Source organism: Setaria italica, chromosome III (genome assembly GCF_000263155.2).
Source record: "Setaria italica strain Yugu1 chromosome III, Setaria_italica_v2.0, whole genome shotgun sequence".
Lineage (NCBI taxonomy): Eukaryota > Viridiplantae > Streptophyta > Magnoliopsida > Poales > Poaceae > Setaria > Setaria italica.
Window position 1 is genome coordinate 42,671,432 of NC_028452.1, and position 21,336 is coordinate 42,692,767.

The window sequence follows — 21,336 nt, forward strand, 5'->3', positions numbered from 1 at the left end:
CCGACCTCCGCGCCAAGCTCGGCCGCCATCTTCTCAGCCTCCTCCTTCCGGACCTTCTCGGCGTCCCGGTCCTGCCAAGCCTTTTGCCGCTCGCGCCGGATGCGCTCGATGGTCTTCTGAAGGGCTTCATGTTCTCCCTTCAGCCATGCGAGCTCCTCGGCGTCATGGCGGGCCTTTTCGGCGGCGGCCTGGAACTCCTCGCAGTCAAGGCGGGCCTTGTCGACGACGGCTTGGAGTTTGGCTTCCGACCGCCGCGCCTCCTCCTGCGCCGCTTGCTCACGCCTTTGCAGGTCATTGATGACCCCCTGGGCGGCAGCAACCTGCATGGATAGCTCCCTGGTTCGCTCCCTCTCCAAGTTGAAGCGCTCCCAGAGCCCCCGCTCCAGCCGGAGGAAATCAGATTTCCCCCGACTGCATTCTTGGAGAGCGTACAAAGCAATACACCATCAGGGGCAAGGCAACGGGAAAGGGACACTCACCGACAGGAGGGGCGACGTACTTGGCTACCAGGGAGGACGACGTTGTCCAACTCCCACAGCACCGAGGACAGAGCCGCGCGGGCGCTGGCGAGGCTGCCCTGCACTGCCTGCCACTTGCGCCACTCCGCGGCGTCATCCAGGATGAAGAGGTGCCTCGGCGGGTCATCACGGGACGACCAACGCAGGACGGACCCCCTCCAAGTCCTAGGGACGGAAGTGGCCAAAGCCGAAGCGGGAGTCGACCCGGAAGCCTCCGGGTTCGCCGACGGTCCCAGCGCCTGCGCCCCTGTTGCTGTCGGGGCCGCCGCAGATCCGCTCGACGGCGCCACCGCCCCCGACGCGGGTGGCGGAACAAGTAACCCCGCGGTCACCTCGCCTTCCGCCGTGACCGCCGAGGTGGACTCCTCCGCCCCTACCGGAGCCCCTCGAGCAGGCACCTCCGCCTCCGCCGCCGGTGCCACCTCCACCGGGACCTCCGGGGCAGAGGTCCATGCCTCCGTCACCGCCGCCCCCTCCGCCGCAGCCGCGGAGGCAGACACTCCCTCCTCCGTCGCCGCCGTCGTCCCCATCGCGGCTGCAGGAACACTAGTCCCTGTTCACGTCGCCGCCGTTCCCTCCGCCTCGTCGGCATCATGATCGATCACTTTCCCGGCCTGAGGGCGCTGGGGAGCGACGCTCTGCACTAAGGGGTTGACCGGGGAAGTGGAAGGCGGAGCGGGGTCTGCGCCCTCCCCCGCGCCCGATGGCGCCGCCACTCCGCCGGTCGCCGTCATGGCGGCCGCTTCCGCGGCGGGACCCGCGACCTCACCGGGGACCCCGCCGCTCGCCGCGGGCGGGACCGCGGTCCGCCCCGCAGAGGCGGACGACACCCGCAGCGCCTTCTTGGGCGCCAGCTGCAGGACGAGACCACGGGGGGCGGCGCTGCCAAATAACAAATAAATGTTAGCGGAAACGAACGCGAGGTGGGGAAAGAAGCGAGGTTCATGAGGAAATCCAACTTACGTTCCTCCGGAGCAAGGACGGCGCGCGCGCTTCGCCTCGGAGCCAGACGCCGACCCCGGGGCATCCGGCAACGGCCGCTTATCGCCACTCCGCTGCTCTTGAGTCTCAGGCGCGACGGCGGGGGTAGGCTCCGTGGATCCCCGGGGAGCGCTCCGCGCTGCCTCCTGGGGGGCGCCCCGCACCGGCCCCTGGGCGACGGCGTGGGCGGGCTCCAAAGATCTCCGGAGAGCGCCCCACGCCGACACCTGGGGGGCGCCCTGCGCCGACCCCTGGGGAGTGTCCCGCGCCGACTCCTCAGGGGCACCCCGCGCCGACCCCTGGGGAGCGTCCCGCGCCGACCCCTGGGGAGCGTCCCGCGCCGACCCTTGGGGCATGGCCCTGGAGCCTTGTGGAACCGAGCCCTGGGCAGACAATCCTTCCGCCTCACCCCTCACGGCCGTTTGCGGGCGCGCCTCACGGACTACGAGCGCACCCGACCGAGGAGATAAGGCTAGCTCTTCCTCCTCCTCATCATCCTCTTCATCTTCCTCCTTGTCATCATCATCATCGTCATCATCATCGTTTGACACGACCTGCCCTCTCCGCCACCGTTGGAACTCCTTGGCGGCCCTCTTCCTCTTTCTCGCCATCTCCTTGTCCTTACGGCGCTTCTGCTCTTCAGCAAGGAGACAGTTTTGCGTTCGCCGATTGGCGTCCTCCAGCACCGGCGGATGCGAGTCCACAACCCGGGTCAGTATGCCCTACAAACACCAAGATAGCCCCGCGTCGGAGCAACGACCAAGAAACACGAAAAAAGAAGGTCGGCGCCCCAATCCCTTACCAGGTCGACGAAGCCCTCGTCTGGGCGCATCGGCGGGTGTCCGGGCACCGGGTAGTCGGCGTCCTTGTCCTCCAACACCTCCCGAATCCGCTGTCAGATCTCGGAGGCGGCAAGCGCGCCCGCCACCAGAGCGGTGCCCTCGGTCGGCGCGCCCGGAGTCATGGCGGCGAGCGAACGGACCCGGAGCATCAACGGCGCCACCCGCCGGGCATGGTACGCCCCAATGACCCCGGCGCCGGTAAGCCCTCTCCTCTTCAGCTGCTCGATAGCCTGCAGTAGGTCGAAGATCCGCTTCTTCTCCTTCTCGACCAATCCGTACGACCACACCTCCGGCGCCACATCGATGGTGCGGCCGGTGAACTCCGGCAGGGGGGAGTTCGAGTAGTTCTTCACATAGAACCACTGGTTGTGCCACCCCTTGTGGGACGCCGCGGTCTTCATCGCCATGTACTCCTTGGAGCGAGTATGGCGGAGGTGGATCCCGGCGCACCCGATCGGCACCGGGGGCGACCGCTGCTGGTTCCCCCTCCTCTCCGTCTTCTGGTACAGGCTCACCGTGAAGAAGTACTTCCACAGCGAGAAAATGGGCTCGATGCCCAGGAACCCCTTGCACAGTGCGACGAACGCCGCAATGTGCTGAATCCCGTTGGGGTTGAGGTGCTGAAGCTTGAGTTCGTAGTAGTGGAGGAGCCCGCGGAAGAAGCGGCTCGGCGGAGTCGCGAACCCCCGCTCGTGGAAGTGAGCGAAGGAGACGATATAGCCGGCGGGAGGCGTCAGCACCTGCTCCGACCCCGGCAGCTCCAACTCGCCCACCTCCGTCCTTTCATAGAGGAGGCCTTTCCTCACCAGACCTTTGACGCGCGAGGAGTTGAAGTGGGAGATCCCCCAAGATCCCATCGCTAAAAGAGGGAAGAACTCGACGGGGATGGGGAGAAAGGGTATAGCTCTAAGCGGAGAAAGACGGAGCGGGCGCGGATGAGCTGAGCGCGAGTTTGGAAGGTGAAAGGACTTGAAAGCAGGAGGCGGGCGAAACCAGCAAGGCGGAGTTTTCGTTTTTATAGGGAAGGCGTGAAGGGAGCGGAACCGACGCCCCTGTCGCCATAAATGCGGCGCCAGGTACTCCCCTGTCAAAGCCCACTTTCTTTTCGGAAATTGCGCACAAGATCGACCGCAGAGACATCCTCTCCTCCTCGATTCGTGGGTCGGCGCCCTCCATAACTCCGGCTCCCGGAGGACGCGCACACAACGTCCCCCACGTCCGGCCCAAGATGCAGCATCCACCCCGATTCGGCCCAAGGCCCACTGAAATATAATAAGGGATACGGGGCTGAAAACACCCCTACGGCCCGTTACGGTCCAGAGGTTTGAGGGCTGGCCCACTACGGGTTCGACAGCCGCCTCAGGATGCCCCCGAGCGAGGGGTGAGAAGGGACGGGTCCGCTAGCGGCCAACACCCAGGCGAGCGAAAGCCAAGGGCGTCCCGACCTCACGTTCGAGTCCAGACTAGCATCAAAGTTCATGGTTTTTCCACGAGGAAAGGCAACGAGCCCCCGGATCCGACCGAACGGACTCGGGAACTATATGAACTGGCCGGCTGGAGCCTGGAGTACGCCACCAGCTTGGCCCGAGCCGGACCCCCCCCCCGAACGGGGACTGGGACTCCACTCGAACCGACCCGTTCGCAGCTCAACGAGCACCACGGTTCGTCCATCGAGGATAGCGTGGCACGGCTCATCCCCTCCGTCCCAGCGAACGGCCGCTTGAGGGGTAACGATCAAAAGCCGATCTAGCCTCCCGAACGGTCTCCTGCAACGGGCGGGGGCTCGGGGGCTAGCATCACAACCAGCGACCACGCGTGTGGTCGCGATTTGAGGACTCAAGGTGGAAACGCCCTACGGAGTAATGAGGAGTCCTCCCGCAACAAGTCATCCACAGGACGCCTCTCCTGATCGAACTCCCTGGCCAAGCCGGACCAACAACGCTCCCTACCCCTGATCGATCGCAGCTTGCAGGGCGAGCAGAGATCCCCGACGAACAACGAGAAAAGCCTCTGGAGGAGCACCTTTGCTCCACCACAGGCTCGGGGGCTACTGTTGGGGGGAAATATTAACGACCTCACAAAACCGCTTAAAGCAACAGTCATGAAGGCCCAGACCCACCTGCGGTAATTATGATCACATCCGGCCCAGTGAAGGCAGAGAACATCCCACTCCATCTCGCCCGACCCAGGGCCCCGGGGTCGGACAATCCCGACCCCCCGATGGAGGGACTCCGCCTCGCCCGACCGCGGTCCCAGGGTCGGGAGCGCCCGACCCCTCGTCGCAAGGCTCCGCCTCGCCCGACCGCGGTCCCAGAGTCGGGAACGCCCGACCCCTCGCCACGAGGTTCCGCCTCGCCCGACCCTGGACGCGGGGGTTGGACTCACTCAGATCCACAAGACGGATATTCCCCTCGGGCGCGGACCAGAGGATAAGGATAATGATCTCGTAGGTCCCCCTATCGACCTCGCCATAAATGCGTCGCGGCCCTATCAAGCCACAAGGGAGCGGTGTCCCCAACGTAACCAGTCACGAATACCGAAGCACGGCCATGCGGCGCGGGCTGCAGTGGCCACGGCTCCTTCTGATTCGCCGCAGGGTACTCATGAGCCGCGCCGAACGACACAGGAGGACGCATCGCTTGCTCTCGCGCCCCGTGCTCCTAACGGCGGCGTCAGGGACGCGACGTCCGGGTCTTACGGTAATCGGCGGGGCAACAGGATCAGGCCTCCTCTCCGGCGGGCACGGATGCCGAGGTCGAGGCTCATTATCACTCTCGACGGCGACGGCGACCAGGGAGATCATCGACAAGATCAGGAGGGAATCGCCCTCCCTCGTCGGGCGCGCTGACAGAGACCGGGGGTCGAAGCAGGAGCGGCGGCCTCGGGGCCCTCCCTTGTATTATTTTTCTTTTTGGCTTATCCTTTCTGCTTCCTCTCCTAAGGCCCGTCTCAACTGTAACCCCGGGCCCCTTCTTGTGCTATAAAAGGAGGACCGGGGGTCACGAGATGGAGACTGAGACTCTACGCTCTCAAGCCAACAACACACCCTCACACTTCCTTAGAGCGCAAGCACCCTCGAGAGACCTGGGATCAGTTCCCTCTCTCGTTCTTCTGTAACCCCTACTACAGACCCCCGCGTGGGTAACACGAGCTGCCTTGATACTGGACGTAGGGCCTCCTTTGCCCGAACCAGTCTAACCCCGTGTCTCCCACGCCACCATCCGAAGCCTTACGCGCATAAAAGAAATTTACTAGTCTAAGTCTTGATCCGCAAATCTTGACAACGACAGATTGCAGCCCGAAGTCCGACTGGACTGCAACTTGGATTTGTATTGTTATCGCTTTAGTTTTACTTTGGGTGTGGCTTGTCCGCCCGCTCCTTCGGGAGTTGTACGGTTTCTGAACTATCTGTTGAATAAATGTGTTATCAGCCTCCTGGGACTGATAATTGGATCACATTTAGTCTCTACTTATGTGGGGACGCTTCAATACCTGATCCACTAACAAATGTTCTCCTTCATGGCATCCTTGGGAGCAGGAAAAACTGGGGTAAATGAGCAGTGCTCAATATTTGCCTGAAATTTGAGTTAATCTTGTATTAGAGCATTTCACATTTTGTTACGAGTTTGCAATTGAACAACAAACCTTGATGTCTTCATTTTTGTCAAATAGAACAAGACATGTCCCTTGTTTGAAAATAAACTGCACATATGTCAAATATGCTTGCGCAATATCTGTATATTCAATTTTTATTGCAAATCTAGCTTTATGCATTTGTGGACTGGCTGGATTCCAAGTGTCTGGTGACTTGGCCTAATTCTTCATGTCATCTTACACACATCTGAATCATATAATAAAATGCAGATTTCATGTTACTATAATTTAATATTAATCATCAGTATGCAAAGTGATTTGTGGCCGAGTACTACACCTGTTTTAAAATGTGAATTGCCTGTAGCAACGCACGGGAACGATCTTAGTTGAGTTTAAATAACAGAAATGAGTATTTGTAGTTTGTACAACTTCAAGGGTATTTCGTTCAATACCCACAAAAATCTCATTATATATCTATACATAAAAATAGTAACAACACCTATAAATAAAAGCAGTAATAATATGCGGCTGTCGAAACAACACCAGATGCATTCATGCATGGGTTTTCTGTGAGACTCCTAGCGAGCTGAAATGTTGAGATCCTGCCTTTTCTCATTTGTGTGGTTCTGCAAACGGTTTTGCGTCTTGTTTTCGTATTAAACATGTGAAAATAACTAAAATACTGATGAGAATGGATGGGCGGCTCCCTAAAGAACCTAACAAACAATTTCATTGAACACTTGATCACAATAACAAGCCATTACACCTATATCGGTCGAACCACCACTGCAGTGAACGCAATACGGTAACTACTGTACCACTTGTACTCTACGATACCACACATACATCGTGCATGCCGGCGTGGTGGTACACCATAGTGTGGCGAGAGGTTCCATGGGCTCATGGCCATTTTGGCTCGCTCCAATATCTCACAACAGCATTTTCTAGTTGTAGTGGTAGTGGTTTCACTGAACGACATGCGTGTGCGACCGTGTGAGTTGTTTTGGCGAAAATAAAATTTATGACGGCACGTGGAAGATGAATCCTAACTAGATTTATATAGGGTGTCTATCTTGCAGGTACTCCTTCCGTTCCAATATGTAAGTCGTTTTAGCTTTTCTAGATGCATAGTCTTTACTATGCATCTAAATATAATGTATGTCTAGATGCATAATAATATTTATGAATTTAGAAAAATCAAAACGACCTACAATTTGAAACAGAGGGAGCATTAGCAATGCAATCATGCGTTTGAAATGGCCGAGACGGATGCGTTCGGCACCGATCTGGTGAGGCCGGTCCTACCGTGTAAGTCCCCCCCCCCCCCCCCCACCCCCCCACGCCATTGGGATTTAGTGAGGCGTTGCTCCTCGCGTGCCATGTTGGTGAGGTAAGGCACTACTTTTTTTCATTCATATATGTGAAAAAAGGAGTATTTACAAGGTAACAATGGTTGCGGACTAAGTATAGACCCTAATCCTAAAGCAACTTAGAAACTACTCAGCCAATTTTATATTTATAACAACGACTTAACACTTGGCTTGGCTCAAAGCAAAATCAGAGAAAAATGAAGAAGCAGGTCCCTAGAGAACGCAGCTGGACATGTGACCTAGACCTAGAGAACATGGTAACAAGACAATTTCTATACACTCTTTGCTTAGACTAACAAGCTACCTGCTCCTAGGTCGATCTGTCATCAGTGAAAAAAGAAGCAACTGTGCTTTACGGCATAGTGGTGCATCAGGCTGTGACGAGGTTATGCGCTCATCTCCATTTTGGCTCGCTCCAATGTCTCACCGCAGCATTGCCAAGTCACAAGAGTAGTTTCGCGGAACAACAACACACGCGTGTTCATAGCCCACATATAGCCACATAAGTGTGTGAGTTCTTTATTTGGCAGAAACAGAATAATGCACGGCGGCAGGTGAAAAGGTGACCTGCAGATTTATAGGGTGTCTACGCTCGAAGCAGGTTTGCAATGGCCGGAACGGCTCTGTTCACACAGCTGCTGGCTCACACAGCGCTCACGAAGAAGACGAGGCGAGACGAGGTTGGTCGGTGACTGTGTGTGATCGAGCCGGGCCGGCGCTAGCGTGCAATCGTGTGATCTCAACTACCAGGCCCAAGTGCACTACTGGACCTTCTCTCGAAAAAAAAAAAGCGAACTACTGGACTGATTACGCGGCCCATCTCGTCCTCTTTGCCTCTGACTTTGTGGCCCACGCCCTTGGAATTTAATGAGGCGTTGCTCCTCGCGTGACATGTCAGCCAGGCAGGCAGCCATACCGGTCAGTGTTGCGTTGCATCGCGCAGCTCGCAGGCTTGCAGTTGCAGGGTAGCCTCGAGCAGCGGGCCTGCAGGGTCCAGGAATCGAGTGAACAAATAGCGGCGCTGCATGTTTCCCACCCAACTGGATTTTTTTGGTTGGAGGAACCTGCTTGGTTGCACATCAAAAACTCTGCTATATCCTAATGCCAAGGCATAAAATTTGCCAAAAAATTTTAAAAAGGCAAAGACATTTGGCTTTGGTAAAGTCAAGCTGAGGTCCATTTAGATCGTCCAGCTCATTATACTAAGTTGCAATAGTTGGGGAGTTATCTTATAGCCTTTTTATATATGCTGGGTAATTGGATATTTGAAAATTGGATTAATTATAAGCTGGCCATAGATTAGGTTGTTTAGCAGCTCTAAGACTATGATCCTTCACCACGATCTGGCTACCTTGTTAAACACTTGGAATTCGAACCCATTCATTCTCTTTTCCCCCCTTCTGCTCCACCATGAGGTGCCTGTGCGGCTGTGCCTCAGTGCATGTATCGCAGGCCCAGGCGCCCAGCAAAGACTGACCTGACCTTTCTGAAGACATGGGAGATCGATCCCTGTCAACTGCAAAAGGTCCATACATGGGGTGGGGCCCGCCTCCCCTGTCCTCCCGCTTAGCAGTTGGGGGGCCCACCGCCCAGAAAGCTCCAGCCGGGTCTGCACTTGCCCCAACCCCCGAGAGCCTACCCCAAAGCTGGTGCTCGTGGAAATGAGGAGGATGCTCTCTGGTCTGGTATGACCATATGGTAGGGGACAATGAACCGAGACGGAGAAAGTGCCGGCTGCTGGCTCCAGCAGCTGAGCTGAGCAGAGCAGAGCAGGAGGCAGCATCAGGCCAAGAAGGCAAGAACTCAAAACTGCTGAGACGGTCAGAGGTTACAAGTGTATTAGTGCGTGTGGTGTTCGTTGGAGGAATTGGTTAGACCTATTTGTTCCAGGTATACACTGTTTCTTGATCTCAATCTCAATCTTAGCTCGAAGAAAGTAAAATCTCTCCCAGATGCTTCACATTGGTGGAGGGATTACACTCAAAATTGTCATATATCGTAAGCATGCGCATCAAACATTGCTAATCATCTTATCTCTGTCTCGGTTCCTGAACGAGATGCAAGATGTAAATGTGTAATACAAACTCGCATAACACAAATAGCATCTTTTTTTCTCTGCCTACCACAATGCAGCACCCTCTATTTGCATTACTTTTGAAATTTCTAGGGAAAAAAATCACCTATACATTCAATACAACTAAAAAGATCACGGCAAGTTTAGTTGCAAAAAATCTTTTACTAAATAAATGACTAATTTCTTTTAAGTTGTAACATCAACTCTGTCTGACTTGTGGGGCATCTTTGCAGTTTGCAATGCCGGCCAAGTTTTGACTGTCAAATTCACATGGGTTTCAATTGGAAATACTATACAAATAAAAAAAAATATTTGCATACAAGAGATGACCTGCCAAGCACCTTGGCCAAGAAAAGAGAAAATAAACAAGATTGACGAGCTCCAAAGAATAGAAAAAGCCAAGGAGCCCGAAAGCCATGGAGGCGGATCTCGCCTCCTCCCTCCCCTAGTCGACCCCGACGGCCCCTCCCGGCACATTGTCCTAGCATGCTCGCCGGAGGAATCACGCGGAGGCATCGGCGGCGGTGAGGCATCGGCATCGGCAGCAGCGAAAGCCAGCGATGGCGGCGGCGGCGGCGGAGTGGGACAGCGGGAGCGAGGCGGCCCCCACCGGCGAGTGGCCGCCGGCCACCGCGTCCCCGGTAAAGGGGAAGGCGGCGCTGCCGGAGGAGTCGGATGCCGGCGCCTCCGCGTCGGGCTCGTCGGAGGCCAAGGTCGACGACGGCAACATCCAGGAGGCCGAGTCGTCGCTCCGCGAGGGCCTCTCCCTCAACTACGAGGTCTGTGGAATCTTCCTGCCCCTGCCGCTCGTTCTTGGCTTGATCTGGGAAGGGGAATCGAGTTCTATGGAGCGTGGTTTGGGCGAAATGGGATGGGAAGATCGAATCTTTTTGGTCAATAGTAGCCTCTGCGACGTTCTTTGCTGCATTTGGGGGAAGATCGGGATGTGGAGAAGGATCCCGATTTCGCATCTCGTGCTCTTCTGCTAAACTAAACGTTCTGACTAAAATGGCGTTCTTCCTTTCGATCTTTCATTTCATCTTGAGGGGGCTGCTTGTGGGAGATAGATGTTCTTTTCATGAATGTAAGGGTTGTACTGTCCCTTTCATGGGAATTTTGGTCAGAACATCGTGTCCGTTGGTCTGATTGAGCAGCATTTGAGATGGGGTTAATCAATGTTTAGCTGGAAAAATCGGACCCTTTCGGGAAGATGTATGGATTTGATCTATGATGGAAATCATGATTCTGAAGGCCCAAAATTTTAAGTTTTCTGTGTTCATAGTAAAAAATAGTTAGAATTCAAGTCTATTAGAAGTGGGCGAGTCTGTAAATGATCTTGCTTTTAGTTGACTTATGTGCCCGGTTGTGTAAAATGCCTGAATTATTATTCAATTCCGTCAGTGGTCTGTAGTTTCATTGCGTGAATTGGTGGCACATGATGTAACAGTATGATTATGGTTCAACGATTGAGTTTTGATATGTGAAGTTGGCAGCTTAAGATATTACATTGGTGGATGATGGTGTAGCTATAAGATTATGCTTCAGTCATTTGGTTGCGGTATTATTAGGTGAATTTGGGAGGTGGTGAGCCATTCTAGAATTAGAAAAGAACTTGTGCCATTTTTAGTGGAGTTTAAATCAGGCAGTAAAGTGGACCATTTGTTTAATTTAGAAACAAGTTACATTATCTACTTATGAGAATTGAATGTGGAGGATCATTGTTTGGCCCCGTTTGGGCAGCATTTCTCGCGGCGGCAGCAGGGATATGCAGACGCTTCACGTCAGTGCTGCATCCCCCAAAAGTGCTAGCAGCTCGCGTCGGCTTTCGTACTGGAAAACGCGAAAGCGAGACGTAGGCCGACGCGCGCTTCTTGGTGGAGCGATTCTGGTGGCCGTGCTGTAGGGAAACTCTGTCCCAAACAGGGCCTTTGTTTAGTTTGATGGTGGCATGTTCTTATGTTAGTGCTTGCTGTGGCAACTGACGGAAGGATTACCATAATACAAACTTCAAGTGTGCTTGCTGGATTCTCATTTTGTGACTATTAAGGCAGAACTTCAAAGCATCATCAGACAATCTTCCTCACCATTTAGTTCAAATCGGCATTGCCTTTTCTTGCTTGGTGTTTGTTGTGGTGACAAGATCTTCCCTTTTGTTTCTTTTTTTTCCCTTTGCTGTACAATGATAAAACAGCATTTAAATATGTATTTATGTCTATAGTTTGAATTGGAAAGGATCAGGTACCATGTATTTTTCACTTGCCAACCTGCAAGGAATGCAGTTGGATTTGTATCTTTAACAAACGTAAGATCCTGACACAGTTGTAGGACATCGTCAATGTAGTTAGCAGCTAGAGTTCAGAATCTTTAGTTAGATATAAAGTTGACTCCAGTGATTGACAATATTATTGCTTTCCTGTGTTAGATGGTGTTAAAACGCTGGAAGTGAGTAGTTGCAGATATTTCATTCCTAAAACTTCGGTGGCAATATTGCGCATTGTATATGATATTAGCTAAAGTTGTTTGATTATGATTTGTGATTACAGATTCATACTGAACATCCCTAGTCTTCACTGGTTGAAATTATGCATCCAATCTATTCTCTTTTTTTTTTGGAAGGAAAACTGTGGGGAAGTCCCCTATAGCGCTTCGAAATTTTTAAATATATAAAAGAGGAGAAACAAACATATGTACAGGTCTTAATAAAATTTTACGACTAGAATCTACTTTCCTATATTTATATTGATTAACATTTGATCAGTAGTCTCCATTGCAGAATCATCTATTCTTGATATGCTATACTTATGTATATTGTGCTAATTGTGGGTTTACGCTTTGAATATTAGGAAGCAAGAGCTCTCCTTGGGAGACTGGAATATCAGAGAGGCAATGTAGAAGCTGCTCTGCGAGTATTTGATGGAATAGACCTTCAAGCTGCTATTCAGCGCTTCCAACCATCAGTTTCTGAAAAACCACTCTCGAAGCGAAGTAATAAATTACGATCAGATTCATCAAATTCAGGATCACAGCATGCTGCTAGCCTTGTTCTTGAAGCCATTTACTTAAAGTCTATGTCTCTCCAAAAGTTGGGGAAAGCAATGGGTATGAATTTCTTCATGTCACAATTAACTCATTTTTGTTTTTCTTGTCTTGACTTTCTGAAGCAATTTACTTGCAGAGGCTGCTAAACAGTGTAAAAGTGTTCTTGATGCTGTTGAAAGCATCTTCCAATGTGGCATACCTGGTGTCATGGTGGAACAAAAATTGCAGGAAACTGTCAGTAAATCTGTTGAACTTCTCCCAGAACTTTGGAAGCAAGCTGGGGCCTATCAAGAAGCACTTGCTTCTTACCGCCGTGCTCTTCTTAGTCAATGGAATCTCGATGATGAATGCTGCACAAGGATTCAGAAGAGATTTGCAGTTTTTTTGTTGTACGGAGGTGTAGAGGCGAGCCCCCCAAGCTTGGCTTCACAAACTGAAGGTTCATTTGTTCCTAGGAATAATTTGGAAGAGGCAATCCTGTTGCTCATGATACTATTGAAGAAGTGGTTCCTTGGAAAGACTCACTGGGATCCCTCCGTAATGGAGCATTTAACATTTGCATTGTCAGTGTGTGGCCAGACATCTGTGCTTGCCAAGCATCTCGAAGAGGTTTTACCAGGAATATACCCTCGAACTGAGAGATGGTATAGTCTAGCTTTGTGCTATTTTGCAGCTTCTCATAATGAAGCTGCATTGAACTTGTTAAAGAGATCTTTAAATAAGAACGAGAGTCCGAATGACATAATGGCCCTTCTGTTGGCTGCAAAGATATGCAGCTCGAGTTATCTTCTTGCTTCTGAGGGTGTAGATTATGCAAGGAGAGCAGTCAAAGATGTCGAATCATCAGATGGGCATTTAAAGAGTGTGGCCCTCCATTTTCTGGGGAGTTGCCTCGCCAAGAAGTCTAGGGTGGCTTCATCAGATCATCAAAGATCTCTCTTGCAGACTGAGGCTTTGAAATCGCTTAATGAGGCATTTTCTCTTGACCGTCACAATCCAGAATTAATATATGACATGGGAATTGAGTATGCTGAGCAACGGAACTTGCATGCTGCCTTGAAATATGCAAAGGAGTTCATTGATGCAACTGGTGGATCCGTCTCTAAAGGTTGGAGGTTGCTATCTTTGGTTCTTTCTGCACAACAAAGGTATTCAGAAGCAGAAGTTGTGACTGATGCGGCATTAGATGAGACTGCAAAGTGGGAACAAGGGCCATTGCTAAGAATAAGGGCTAAATTGAAGGTTGCTCAATCATTGCCCATGGAAGCAGTTGAAGCATATCGTACCCTTCTTGCTCTTGTTCAGGCACAACGAAAGGCTTATGGTTCTATCAAAAATGGTGCAGAGGTTTGTCTTTTCAAATACAAAAGCACTAGCATTTTGATTTCATACAACTCATTTGTTTTTTAATTGATATTTAAGATTGTTTTTGAACCATGTTTGGAATCCTTATTTGCTAGTAAAAGAGGCTTTTGAGATTCTCAAGAAATAAAACACTACCTTTTCCTCTAGTTTGAACACTGTAGATGGATCTAGATTCTTACACTGAACAATGCAATCCAAAACAATGTCCTTCAAACTGTATTTGTGTTTGTATTAGCTGCTGAAGTGGAATAACATAAATTTTTCATTTTGATGCACCCTGTCTGTAGTCTAATTTCATCGTATTGCATTCCATATACCTTTCCATTTCTTCCTGCTGTCTTACGCTTTGTGGAAACTCTTTCAGGAGGATGAGGACAAAGTGAGCGAATTTGAAGTTTGGCAAGGTCTTGCTAACTTGTACTCTAGTCTTTCCTACTGGAGAGATGCGGAGATTTGCTTACAGAAGGCTAAAGCCCTGAAAACATACTCTGCGACAACCCTTCATGCAGAAGGTGAGAGACTTTGGTCACAATTCGTGTTTCACGAATCATTTCTATGCCTCTGGCTATTGGGGATGTATGAAATTTGAAATACCTCGTACATGTCTTCCTGTTTTTATTTGTACTCATAAATGGATATGAAATAATAATTGATTCACTATATGTTATGTCCAATGTATTTTGAAATTTAATATTCATTTAAGCAAGATATTCTTAAGTCTGGGAAGTTAAAAATATCCCATGTTTGATTCGTCATATATCTGACACCATGATTTCTTGACTTGGCAGGTAACATACATGAGGTGCGTGAGAAGATACAGGACGCATTGGCTGCATACTTCAACGCCCTCTCAACAGAGATAGAGCATGTCCCATCCAAGGTTTCCATCGGCGCCCTCCTAGCTAAAAAAGGGCCCAAGTATCTCCCTGTGGCGAGATGTTTTCTCTCGGATGCCCTAAGACTAGAGCCCACCAACCGAATGGCCTGGTTCTACCTGGGGAAGGTCCACAAGCACGATGGCAGGCTAGTTGATGCCGCCGATTGCTTCCAGGCAGCATCGATGCTCGAGGACTCGGACCCTGTAGAAAGTTTCAGGTCACTCTGATGGGTCATCTACAGCAAGATGAGGTTTCCTTTTTTGCCGGCTAATTTTTCCTGCTTTGACTTTTTCTTTCTCGGTACATAGCTGGGCAGAAACCGGATGCCAGCTATCTGTAACTTGTATCTGTAGTTGCCGGTGTGTTTGTCGGGGACTGACAAATGCTGTAATTGGCTGCTAACTGGTACTATATACAAATTGCTTTGCCTGATGGCTACATCAGGCTGGCACTGCGGCACTGGAAACAAACCATGTGATGATATGACCCATCGCTACAAATATCACATAATATGATTATAACGAGTCGTCAGCTAACTTCAAAACAATATTGCTGATATTACAGTATCTATAATTCTATTTTCTATTTTGTTCTTTCCTGAGGTCGCCTGACTTGACCTGACGGTAGCCATTCTTTTCAAATAACTTTTTGATGTTGGTTCTTATGTCAAGATCAACACTAGTGTGGAGCTTTTGACATTAACCAAAAAAGGTTCGGGCCAAATTGATGGTGTTCTTTTGACGGAATAGAACATGAGATGCTTGTGTGGTCTGAAGCGCTGCAATCTTTTCCGGCGGAGCTCGTGGGTACATGGTACAGAGCGCTGGGGACCTCCAGAAGGCAGAACAGAAGCTGACTGAACTACCGAAGAGCCTGGACCAGCTCTTAAGCTTCCTGAACATATCAGGTCCAGGCTCCATGTAGCTCCATGGAGGTTATTGCCGCAGTGATTTGAAAATGGAGCTACATAGAGGTAACGTTAATATTGTTTTTTTTACTACACTTCCATTTTCTATGGTTATTCTCCGACCACGAAAACATTCACCAGTTGCGTAGGAATGTTTTGAATTTCGCATGGTTTGCCTTCCTGATTTCTGCGAAGAAGAGTTTTGCAATGTACCCAAAAAAAAAAAGTTACTGATTCAGATTTATGAAAGACAGACATCAACTGAGGACCATAAAACGTTATTTACATCAATTAAATATTAGCTTATTTCCATGCTCCTGCTTCTGCACTTCTTGAACATTACGTAAAGTTTATTAAAAAATTGGGAGCAATGTCATGCCAAGTAGCATATCTGGAGGACTGGACAATGCATACTTCATCTGTAGTATAACACTGATAAAAAAAAACAGCTTTGTACTGTAGCTATTCCCAGGAGAAAAGAAAAATAAAACCTTGGCAACTGCCAAATGAGATGCTTGCTGTGTACACATACATATACTGCATGCTGAATTCATCTGCTTGTGTGGATCTCCTCTTCAGTCATGCTTTCCTCCACCATATTTTCTTCATCCCATGTTCGGACTAAAAGGGTGGGTCTGTTTGGAAGGAGATCAGCTGTGTTCCTGATAGCTTCCTCCAATGCCTTCACTTCATGAACCGTCGCGCCGCTGCAAATGATCTCGATAATAATATGCTTGAGGGAAGAGAGGTGCTCTATGCCAAAATTGAGACCGCTGCATGCATTGAATGGAACTCGCAGCTTCTCGAGTCTTGGCATGGCTCCCGCTTCAAACATCAGCCCAACCCTGTTCCTCCAGCAGGTGAATTGGAACTCCTTCAGACATATGAACATGCTACTGCTCACAACAAGCCTTTCTTTGGGGTCTGCTGCCTTTGATGTTATCCAGAGGCACATCAACGAAGGTAAGTTTCCAAGGATCTCCAGTGTCTCCTCCTGTACTGGATCAACATTGATGTCTAGGTAGGTAAGGCTGCCAAGTGATGCTATCCAAGCTGGAATTCTAGGGAAGTAGTAGTTAGAGCTCATCTGAAACTTCTGGAGGAGATTAGGGGTAGGGAACCAAGAATCCAACAAGAAATCTATGGAATAACCATAATAACTCTGGATGCATAGAGACCGAAGGTTGAGTCTGCCAAGTTTGCGGAGTGATGATAGCAAGTTATCGACAATAACTTTGCTTTCAGGATTCGCATTGACAATGGACCAGCGAAGTCGAAGAATCCTCAGTTCAGTCAGACAGCCCAGCCCCAGCAAAGAGGACGCCGAGCAGTTTCGGTTGATTTTGATCTCTGAAAGCTCATGGAGAGCACGCAAATTCTCGATTTCTTTAGGTAATTCCAGATCGCAAACACGCAAACATGTTAGATTTTTCAACTGAACAATGCTTTTTGGCAATTTTGTAATTTTTGTCCCTCCTAGATCCAGTGTCCTCAAGTGCTGCAGCTCTCCAAGTTGTTCTGGGAGTGCAGGAATGCTTCTTAGATGGAGTCTCAGGTACTTCAAGTGACAAAGCCTCATTATATGTTCAAAATATTTGTGTTCCATCTCCTCACCATTTTCTATATCGAGTACTCGAAGAACTTGAAACTTCGAAAGAGGAGGCATCTGTTCAGAATATCCAAAGATACTGAGTGATCGACAATGAGAAATGATCGCTGCTGATGGAACCATGGCATGCTCTTGCGAATAATAGTTGAGAGATAGCCTGCGAACCTTACCCTGTAACGATATTTTTTTATTTTTTCCACAGATGAAACTGGCAAAGTTTTCTTCAACAGACTTAGATATAAGGAGATCAAGAATCATATCATGGACTCGGCATGAAGCCACTCGACCATCACAATTGATTTTCATTGGTTGAATCATGCTTCTGTTGATAAGATCGTTAAAATTTTTCTCTCCTATTTCCTCCAAATCTTGTTCACCCTCCATATTAATGAATCCTTCAGCGATCCATCTTTTTACAAGTTGATCCCTTTCAATCTCATAATCTTCCGGAAATATACTTAAATAGAGTAAGCACGTCTTCAAATGGTGGGGTAGATCATCATAGCTAAGTGATAATATCCTTCTCATTTCTTCCACATCAGGATCATTTTCCAGTGTTGAACCAATTGAATTATACACCCTAACCCATTCTTCTTTCGTACTGGCCTTGTTAGCCAATAAAGTAGCTATTGTAACAATGGCCAGTGGTGAACCACAGCATTTTTGCAAGATTTCATTGGAAACTTCTTCCAATTGAGGAGGGCATATATCTTTGGAGCCAAAGGTTCGCTTGAAGAATAGATTCTTAGAGTTATCTGTACTGAGAGGCATTATTTCATAGACATAATCGTGGTGAGGAGAGCAACAAGCCTTGGCTATAGAAACAATACGTGTTGTTGTCATAATTCTGCTTCCACAATTGTTCACATACAAAGCACATTTGATGGTCTTCCATGCTTGAGTACTCCATATATCATCAATAACAACGAAGTACCTACCAAGCGCATATAATCTACGAATTAGGAAGAGCTGCAAGAATAATAAAGTGCCATATCTACTGATGTCAAACTATATGGATGTAATCAGAGAAAGAAAGGAAAATGCCTCTGCACTCAACGAAAAAATATTTACAAAGATTCTAAAACAAGTCCAAAGATTGTAAAACAAGCAAGAGCTGACCAGATGATCTTATGTGTTTTTCTCCATTTATGGAGTACGGAAATAACTATCTTCCATAATTGTGTTGTATAAATTCCAAAAAATTGCATGTTTTAGTGTCATAGTTGTAGAAACAACCACATATTTCGGTGAGTAGCAATTAACATGAGGTTGTATGGTCATAAGATATATATATTAGTAAGGATTTGAGGAGGCAAAAACAAGAAGACAACAGATAAAGTCGGCCTGAAGCCACACAACATGTGAGGAAGCGAGTCACATGATTAACAGCTTAGCACATATAACCACATCTTTTTTTGCTACAGAAACAAGTAAAAAAGTATGATCTTACTGTAACTGAGTTAAAATTAAATCAAATATACTTGATGGTAAATTTGAACGCCTTCCAAAATCTGAAGGGATATGTTTCTTGAAGCACAAAGCGCCTTACATTATGTATCTTATTAAACTGAAGCAGTGGAAATGAACATAATGGCTTATCTATATGCAACTAGTATATAAAACTAACCTCCTTAGCTACAAATAGAAACGGATATTGATTTAGAGAGGATCTGTTACTAATAATCAAGTTACCATTTTGAATCCATTGACATACCTCTTGTTCTTTAGAAATTCTCGGATTGCGTTGATGAAGTTTTCCTCGTCCCACATTTCCATGTTTAAATACTCCTGCTGGCTGACTTGAGAGAGTATGTTTCTTAAGATCTTCTTTACATCAGGCTGCTGTGACAGAGAAACAAAAGCTTGACACTGAAACTGGTTTTCCAGTCTACGGTACACTTCATTTGCAAGCGTGGTTTTACCAAGACCCCCAGGACCCACAACAGATATCACCTTGAGCTGCTGTACTGACACCCCCTCCCCGTCCATTAGCAACTTGACAAGCTCATCTCTTGGCCGTTCAATACCGACAAGCACATCTGGCTCAGCATACAGTGAAGGCAAACGAGGATCGATGGCAGCTGTGGTGCTAGACTGAAAGGCACGATCATCAAGCTTGTACCTCATGCGGCGCTTGCTAGCATCTTCAACACGTGCCTTGAGCTCCTGGATTTGGTTGCCGATTTGATGGCGAGCCCTCAGCGCCTTAAGCTGTTGAACCACCCTACGGACAAGGCCTGCAGAATCATCCATGCCATTGTGGCCAATGCGATGTATAAAGTCGTCGATACAATCCTCTATGTCGTAAGACATCTCCTGCACTTGTCTCCTCCACTCCTTGGTCTGCAGATCAAGGTCATGGTCCACCTCTGCCAACCTCTGAAGAAGGGCATTCATGCTGCTCAGCTCATCCTTCATAAAGTTCACCTCCCTCTGCACGCCTGTCAGCTTGGTGTACTCTTCCCCGAGCAGAACCATGAGCTTGCCGATGACCTCGGTCATCACCCCCGTCAAGGCGCTCGCCATCTGTTGGAAGTTTGGTGGGTGTAGCGAAATCCAGAAATACCATAGCAAATCAAAAGTCCATGTTGCAGCATGATAAACAAAGAAAGGTAAAAGGAAGGAGCATGTAATTAGTGTTTGTGTGAGCATAACAAGATACGAAAAAGCGATGGATACGGACCCAGGTAACTTGGTAAAACTTTGAAGCACAACACACAAGTGACAAGTATTACAAAAGCAAATGGCCTGAATACTCAAATAGCGCATGATTTAGCACAAAATTCCTCTCGCACCTCCTGTCAAAATGCAACCTATTCAAGATGCACAAGTGACTCCACAGATCACAATTTCTATGGAACCGGTTACTCTTCAGTGTGCAGGGTCAGTAACCTCACCGTGGACAGGACAGGTCACCTAATAGTACAAGAACGAATGCTACTCAAGCAAGCGCAACCACACCAATTGACGCTGAACACTGATCATATGAAAACTTCACAATACGATACATGCCAAGTTGAATAATATGACCGTACGCAAATAGACAAACAAATGCATCGTTGTTGACTTAATTTAAACAAGAGACCACTACGAGGACCATAGAAATGCACAATGCTAGCAGCTTAGCCCCCATGGATTGTGTAGAAATTAGAGTGCTACCAAATAACATCCTTTTGTTTGGGGGGACACAGAGTGCTAGTATCGAGATGCCATAACAATCCTCTGGAACAACCAAAAGATTTCAAACTGCAGGCACAGAGCTATCTAGCTAGCTATACTTCGCAATCCGAATGAAAGGGAACGGCAACCAACCGATAAGATCGGCGAGGGGCGCCGCGCGGGACGAAGCCAAACCGCCGCCCCGGGGAGCTCAGCGCAGCCGCAGCCGCAGCCGCGGGAGAGCCGGCGGCCCCGGAGCTGAGAGCGGGAGTCGCCGGACGGTGGGAGGTCGACGGCCGGCGGATGCGGCGGCGACGAGACTGGTGGAGAGGCGGCTTCCAAATTTGCTCGTGGCCCCGTGGTATGGAGTATGGACTATGGAGAAGTGTGTGTGGGTGTGGCTTGGAAGCGGCGTGACGAGAAAAGTCACTGCCGATTTTGCTGACTGATCGCAGTGCCAGATGTCAGCTTGGTATTGAGCTGCTCGACCAGTTGGAAAAGTGTCAAACTTCTCCTCCTGACAGGGAGTGTAAAAGGTCATCCACCGTACACATAGTATTAGCAAAATGTGTTAATTGGAGTATATGTCATCGCACACGTGTTATCAGCATGTTCTATCACTAACGGAAAAGTGTGTTTCTCTTAAAGGTCGTGCTTTGAAACGTTAAGCATGCTCGTATTTGAACTTCCATTGCTCGACCTGACCCGGCGTTGCAAAGGTGTTTTAAGGTATTGACACGTTTAAATTTCAAAAGTCAGGAAATGCAGGTCCACGCAAAATATACTAAGATAGTGGTTAGTTTTCCATCATAGAAGCCTCGATAACATCTTAGGACCTCATAGGGCCTGTTTGTTTCATTGGAATCTGCTGGAACTGAAATTAGTTTTCAAGGTCACCATGTTTGGCTCCCTCCGGAATTGGAAACAGTGATTCCTGGTGATTCCATCTTTCCTTCCCCACATTCCGAGCAAAATATCAGGAAAACGATCCCCCCTCCCC

General features: G+C 48.9%; 2 protein-coding genes across 3 annotated transcripts; one reads left to right on the plus strand and one right to left on the minus strand.

Moving 5' to 3' along the window:
• The first annotated feature begins 9,734 nt into the window (after positions 1-9,734).
• On the plus strand, positions 9,735-15,208 carry LOC101760798 (protein NPG1). The gene is made up of 5 exons (XM_004962687.3): positions 9,735-10,158; positions 12,223-12,478; positions 12,555-13,765; positions 14,148-14,295; positions 14,572-15,208. Exons 1-5 carry the CDS (start codon positions 9,940-9,942, stop codon positions 14,886-14,888), a joined length of 2,151 nt encoding a protein of 716 aa, XP_004962744.1. The 5' UTR covers positions 9,735-9,939; the 3' UTR covers positions 14,889-15,208.
• A 578-nt stretch (positions 15,209-15,786) lies between these two features.
• On the minus strand, positions 15,787-20,720 carry LOC101761202 (putative disease resistance RPP13-like protein 3). Of its 2 annotated transcripts, XM_004962689.2 has the most exons (3): positions 20,490-20,720; positions 18,892-19,703; positions 15,787-18,111 (listed from the first exon to the last, which is right to left on the minus strand). In XM_004962689.2, the coding sequence occupies exons 2-3, from the start codon at positions 19,701-19,703 to the stop codon at positions 16,119-16,121; spliced, it is 2,805 nt and encodes a 934-aa protein (XP_004962746.1). In that variant the 5' UTR covers positions 20,490-20,720; the 3' UTR covers positions 15,787-16,118. The 2 variants fall into 2 exon arrangements, with proteins under 2 accessions (XP_004962746.1, XP_004962745.1); XM_004962688.3 differs by lacking the exon at positions 20,490-20,720 and having other exon boundaries at positions 18,892-20,483.
• Between the last annotated feature and the right edge of the window lie 616 nt (positions 20,721-21,336).